Raw genomic sequence first — 6916 nt, forward strand, 5'->3', positions numbered from 1 at the left:
TTTGGAAGTGTTCATGGTTGAGAAACATTGGGGTCGTGCACTTCCGCAATATGAAGCTCTCTAGGAGGAGTCTGTAATGTTGTTGTTGAAGATGTAGTGAAAAGCTTTGCTAAAGATGTAGAAGATGGCTTACCCGTAGTGTCTGACAAGACAGAAAACTCAGAAAAACTTATTGTGTCCATTGACGGAGCAGCAATCTCACAAGAGAGGGAGGAGACAATCGTTGGTTGAAAAATGTGAAAAGTTGCCTCAGCTGCACTTGATGTAAAGGTGGAAGAACTAGAGTTAAGGGAAAAGGTGTGTCTTTACTGCATCAACCTCCTTTCTAAAAGAAAGTCCCTGCCTGGCACTACCAAGATAAATTAACAGAGAATTGGACTATTGAAGAATGTTTGTACTGCTCTTGCATTGTTATGAACACAATGGGTGACCTTCCCTACAGTAAAGCCATAAGGCTCTGTTCACATTCAGTAGTAGGGTGTAAGCCAAAGGCAAGGCAGTGGCTAACCCAGAGGTGATTTGTATAGTTCTTTCTGTGACTGAAATCATACCACCAGTAACATTGTGAAGGATGGCCAACAAATTCCTTTCCTGGAAGAGAAAGGACTAATCTTTATAGTTTACATGCTCATAAAGGTAAGAACAATAAAATGTGAGCATGATCATCTTACAATTTCCTCTTACTTTTGCCAATTGCTGGACCTTATTGGGACAGAACTGAAGTGTGTCACCTGAAAATTCTTGATTGATTGTAGGTATGCCCTTATCAGTAAAGCAATATTCAGTGTGACTTGATGGATTCAAAGACCCCTTCAAAAAGACAAGGTAGATGGAGGAGCATAACCACCTGAGTGAAATGTTTAGCTCTGTGTAATGCAACTTTGCCATACTCTTTGAGGTTATTTGTAGGGAGCACTCCTATCCCTTTTCTAGATACTTAGCAGCGTCAATAAAGTTATCTCGGTCCTCCCTATAACATGCCACAAACCAGCAAGGTGGAGAGGTGTGTAGTGAATTTTGGAGAAGGTACATAATTTCTTCACCATCAAAGATGTCTTGGCAAAGATCATTCTCACTGTCAGCAATGTTGCTGAGATTGTTTACCAATAAGATGCTTTTCAAATTCTGGAGCTGTATGATACTGTTATTGAGTGGCTTATAAACCAATAATTATCTCTCTCTCTCTCTCTCTCTCTCTCTCTCTCTCTCTCTCTCTCTCTCTCTCTCTCTCTCTCTCTCTCTCTCTCTCTCTATATATATATATATATATATATATATAATTTGTGTTAATGACATACTTGTCAAGTCTCACGCATCAAGCGTGAGACTCTGGCATATAACCTCCATCTCAGTCTTAATCGCCTCTAAAAAACTCGCATTTTTACAAATATTTTCCAACTATTCTTTTTAACGTTATGATAGACAGACTACTTTGATACGCGGAGTAATGTATTGTTCTGTGTATGATGTACTGCGACCGTGGGTAGTGTTACTCGTCCATCCCACCGTCCCACGGGAGGCCACGCGCCGCATCTCAGTCGTTCCCAACGCAGTTTCGGGGGCAGACTCACGTTTCCGCTTGGCAATCCGTTTGCCTCTTTGACTGGTTATACTGTCCTGCACAGCCAGTCTAGTTCTACAGTCTACTGTCTACAGTCACACTCCAGTGTGTAGACTGTAATTCTACATCATCACGCTTACTACAAGCTTCATCTAGCTGCTACCGACTACAAGTCTCGCTCTGGCCACCGGCTACTTCTCAAGCCTCCACGGCTACTCGCTACCAAGTCTACCTAGCTTCAATACGCTTTGTATCTTACAATAAACACAGGGAAAGGCCCCGGTGTTTCTCTTTAACCACACCAGAACATATTGATGGTGCCAGCGGTACCAGGACATTGATGGTGGCAGCGGTGGGATAGCCCCGGTGTTTCTCTTCAACCACACCAGAACATATTAGTGGTGCCAGCGGTACCAGGACAACGTGATATTTTCTGAGAGAAATTGTAAAATAGAATTTTCCGCATTATAAAACGTTTTTAGGTTCTTTCGGTTTGTCAGCCTCCATGACCTAGAGCAACTAGTGCAATACCCTACTCGTATTCCTGACCGTCTTGGAGACACGTCCAACATTCTTGATCTCTTCCTCACCTCTAACCCTTCTGCTTATGCTGTCACCCTTTCATCTCCATTGGGCTCCTCCGATCACAATCTCATTTCTGTATCTTGTCCATTTTTCCAATCCCTTCGCAGGATCCCCCAAAGCGAAGGTGCCTCTGGCGTTTTGCCTCTGCCAGTTGGGGGGACCTGAGGAGGTATTATGCTGATTTTCCCTGGAATGATTATTGCTTCCGTGTCAGACCCATCTCTTTGTGCTGAACGCATAACAGAGGTGTTAGTATCTGGCATGGAGGCGTACATTCCTCATTCTTTTTCTCAACCTAAACCTTCTAAACCTTGGTTTAACTCACCCTGTTCTCATGCTATACATGATAGAGAGGTTGCCCACAAAAGGTACTTGAGCCTTCCATTTCCTGAATCTCATGCACTTTATATCTCTGCCCGGAATCATGCCAAGTCTGTTTTTCAACTTGGCCATCACTCTTTCATAAATAGGAAATGTCAAAATCTTTCAAACTCAAACTCTCCTCGTGACTTCTGGCATCTAGCCAAAAACATCTCAAATAACTTCACTTCTTCATCTTTCCCTCCTTTATTTCATCCTGATGGCACCACTGCCATCTCTTCTGTCTCTAAAGCTGAACTCTTTTCTCTTATGGACCTGATGGGGTCCTTCCTATTGTTTTCAAAAACTGTGCTTCTGTGCTTGCAACTTGCCTGGCCAAACTCTTCCAACTTTGTCTATCGACTTGTACCTTTCCTTCCTGCTGGAAGTTCGCCTACATTCAGCCTGTTCCTAGAAAGGGTGACCGTTCTAACCCCTCAAACTACCGTCCTATAGCTTTAATCTCTTGCTTGTCTAAAGTTTTTGAATCTATCCTGAATAGGAAGATTCTCAAACATCTGTCACTTGACAATCTTCTGTCTGATCGCCAGTATGGCTTCTGTCAAGGTCGCTCTACTGGTGATCTTCTGGCTTTCCTTACTGAGTCTTGGTCATCCTCTTTTAGAGATTTCGGTGAAACTTTTGCTGTTGCGTTAGACATATCTAAAGCTTTTGATAGAGTCTGGCATAAAGCTTTGATTTCAAAACTGCCCTCCTACGGCTTCTATCCTTCTCTCTGCAACTATATCTCAAGTTTTCTTTCCGACCGCTCTATTGCTGCTGTGGTAGACGGCTACTGTTCTTCTCCTAAACCTATTAATAGTGGTGTTCCTCAGGGTTCTGTCCTGTCACCCACTCTCTTTCTATTATTCATTAATGACTTTCTTAACCAGACTTCTTGCCCTATCCACTCCTACGCTGATGATACCACCCTACATCTTTCCACGTTCTTTCAGAGACTTTAACTATGAGATGGAGGGATGTTGGCTAGAGCCAGTAGAGGAAGGAAAGGATTTAGGAGTAGTGATAGACAGGACTATGAAATTTTCAAAGCAATGTTTAGAAGCAAGAAATAGGGCAAATAGGATCCTGGGTTTTATAAATAAAAATGTTAGTTATAAAAGTAAGGAAGTGATGCATAGCTTATATAATTCCTATGTTAGGCCCCATTTAGAGTATTGCATACAGGCCTGGTCACCCCACTATAGGCAGGATATCAACATGTTAGAAGCAGTTCAGAGAAGAGCAACTAGGATGATACCAGCATTAAAGCGCCTGGAGTATAGAGATAGATTAAAGGAATTAAACATGTTTTCATTTGAGAGATGTATCAGAGGGGATATGATAGAGTTATTTAAAATGTTCTCAGATACAAACTACATAGATGTGAGATCTTTCTTTACCTTAGAGGAGGGAAATAGAACTAGAAATCATGGCAGGAAGATTAGAAAGCAAGACTGCAGGTTAGATATAAGAAAATATTTCTTTAGTCATAGGGTGGTAGACTTCTGGAATGCATTGCCAGAGACGGTTGTAAATAGCACTAGTTTGACAATGTTTAAAAACAGATTAGATAAGCACTTAAATTTATTAGATTTATAATTATGTATAGCACTGCATGATAGTTTTTATAAGAAATTTACTATAGTTAAACAAGACATGATCCCCATGTATGGGGACCACAAATTGTAGAGGATTTCGCTGCAGGACTTAGCCCTGTTAATGGGCCAAATATTTAGAATTAGTATATAATGTATTGTGTACTTGTAAGTGTATCTTTAAGTACTGATGACGAGGTCGCTGTGCGACTGATACAGGATAACCTAGATGGGCCCTGGTGGCCCTTTGTTATCCTATTATTTATGTTATGTTATGTTATGTTAACCCTTCAGGAAATCAACAGATCACGCGGGGACACCACGGAACGCCTGACTTCCGATCTTTCTAAGATTTCCGATTGGGGAAGAGAAAATCTAGTAGTTTTCAATGCCTCAAAAACTCAATTCCTCCATCTATCAACTCGACACATCCTTCCAGACAACTATCCCCTCTTCTTCAATGACACTCAACTGTCTCCCTTTTCCACAATGAATATCCTCGGTCTGTCCTTTGCTCATAATCTTAACTGGAAACTTCACATCTCATCTCTTGCTAAAACAGCTTCTATGAAGTTAGGTGTTCTGAGGCGTCTCCGACAGTTTTTCTCGCCCCTCCAACTGCTTACTCTGTATAAGGGCCTTATCCGTCCCTGTATGGAGTACTCTTCGCATGTTTGGGGGGGTTCCAGTCACACAGCTTTGCTTGATAGGGTGGAATCGAAAGCTCTTCGTCTCATCAACTCCCTCCTCTGACTAACTGTCTTCAGTCTCTTTCTCACCGCCGAAATGTTGCATCCCTTTCTATATTTTATCGCTATTTTCATGGTAACTGTTCTACTGATCTTGCTAACTGCATGCCTCCCGTCCTCCTGCGGCCACGCTGCACAAGGCTTTCTTCTTCCTCTCATCCCTATTCTGTCCAACTCTCTAATGCAAGAGTTAACCAGTACGCTCAATCATTCATCCCTTTCACTGGTAAACTCTGGAACTCCCTCCCTGCATCTGTATTTCCGAATTCCTACAACTTGTCTTCTTTTAAGAGGGAGGTATCGAGGCATTTGCTCTCCTAATTCTGGCTGACGGTTTTGGCACTTTTTGAAGCCTTTGGAGAGCCAGCGCTCAAGTGGGCCTTTTTCTAACTTTCTTTTTTTTTTGCCCTTGGCTGGCCCTCTTCCCTACGTAAAAAAAAAAAAAAAAAAAAAAAAATCTGATTGAAAACCTAAAATCCCTTATATTCTGGGGGTCTTCCCCCCTACATCCCCCATCAGGGCGTCGCTCTGGAGCTGGCCAGGGGCTGCGTCCTCTGGACCCCTGCTTCTCACTCTGTGGGACTTCCAGGGGTTGACAGCTATTAATGATGAACCAAGGCCGTCATTCTATGCAATGGCGGCACAGGTGTGGAGCGCCGGCCTGGTGGTGGGCAAGGCGACCCTCGTTAATGTTGTACTGTTGGGCGGGATACATGTTGGGTGATCAAGTCAATGGTGAGAGGGAGCGGGTGAGACTTTCCATGAGGGAGTTGATAAAGTTGCATCCGCTAATGATGGTCTTATCAGTAAGGAGGCGGAGGATATGACCTCAAAGTTGAATTTAAGTCTCTCTCTCTCTCTCTCAAGTAGCGTTATAGTTTTGTGAAATAAAAATATTCTTGAAAAATTAAGGCTTAAAACCCTCCTTTCAGTCTGACAATGGAATATAATATAATAGAATAAAATTTATTTCCATTATTATAATGGTTATTCATGACATATATATTCTGTAAATTACCAAAATTGAATAGGAATCCCATACAATATGGCCAATCAAGAAGCTAAATTTAGGCGCAAAGTAGTAGACAAATAAGTAAAGAGTAGCAGACCTACACTAACATAATAAAGAAAACAGCAACAGCGCTGAGTCCTAAAATAAAAGAAAAAAAATGTTAAACTAACACACATTTATACTGGTATCAGAAGGAAGGAAGAAGAGAGAGAGAGAGAGAGAGAGAGAGAGAGAGAGAGAGAGAGAAAACACTCAAACTCTTGGGTAAAGTTAAATGGAAAAAGTTTAGATATAATTAGTAATTAGTGAAGAGCCACTGGAGGGTCAGGCAGAGGTGGGCAGCAAGACAACGATTTATGTACGTAGTTTAGGCCCCAGCAGACTGCTACTGGAGTGACACGCCGCTAGCAAGCATTATCACAGGCAGTGCACATTGTGAGGACACGGAGGATGAGGGAGCAAGGACAGTGTTACATTAGTTTATTGTTCTTGTTTTGTGGTTTGTTGTTGCACATTTCGTTGTTAACCCCTTCAGTAATATGACGCGTTTCCATATTCACTCTGCTTACTATTCGGTGATTTTATACAGCTTCAGAAACTTATGTAGGGGGTTCTGACCTCCATAGAGCTTTCCTAATATCAATAAAAAGGTATAATCGTACATAAATCTTAAGGTAAAAATGTGTCCCATTATTGAAAGGGTTAACCGTTGCGTCTCACAAGGGAAGAAGTGAAACAAATTACAAGCACTAAGCCATTGATATAAGAAGTAATGCGGTATTTGAATGTAATGGTCAAACTCCCCTCCATTCCTTCACAAAATGTACAGATAATAACAATACTAATAAAAATCGTGATAATATCAGTAGACTAGCTATAATGATTAATCCTATACGTATGCTGCATTGTTCTTGTAATTAGATAGCTAAAAGTACGAATTATTATACAGTAATTAAGTAGTTTACAGTACAATTCTACAGCAAAAGCTTTCCATTGGCCTGTCTGAGGTCCCTATTCAGAAACGCTCTGCTCTCTCACCACGTTTCTCTCT

At 41.5% G+C, this 6916-nt stretch overlaps 1 protein-coding gene across 1 annotated transcript in view; it reads left to right on the top strand.

The window, feature by feature from the left end:
* Nucleotides 1-977: 977 nt before the first annotated feature.
* LOC123500639 (neuroblast differentiation-associated protein AHNAK-like) overlaps nucleotides 978-6916 on the top strand; it is a 16172-nt gene continuing 10233 nt past the window's right edge. Inside the window, exons 1-2 of the mRNA XM_045249305.1 lie at nucleotides 978-1003; nucleotides 5373-5573. Of these exons, the coding sequence (XP_045105240.1) occupies nucleotides 978-1003; nucleotides 5373-5573 (227 nt within the window). The remainder of the gene's footprint in view (nucleotides 1004-5372; nucleotides 5574-6916) is intronic.

The sequence above is a fragment of the Portunus trituberculatus genome, unplaced genomic scaffold, assembly GCF_017591435.1.
Source record: "Portunus trituberculatus isolate SZX2019 unplaced genomic scaffold, ASM1759143v1 PGA_scaffold_453__1_contigs__length_265712, whole genome shotgun sequence".
NCBI lineage: Eukaryota > Metazoa > Arthropoda > Malacostraca > Decapoda > Portunidae > Portunus > Portunus trituberculatus.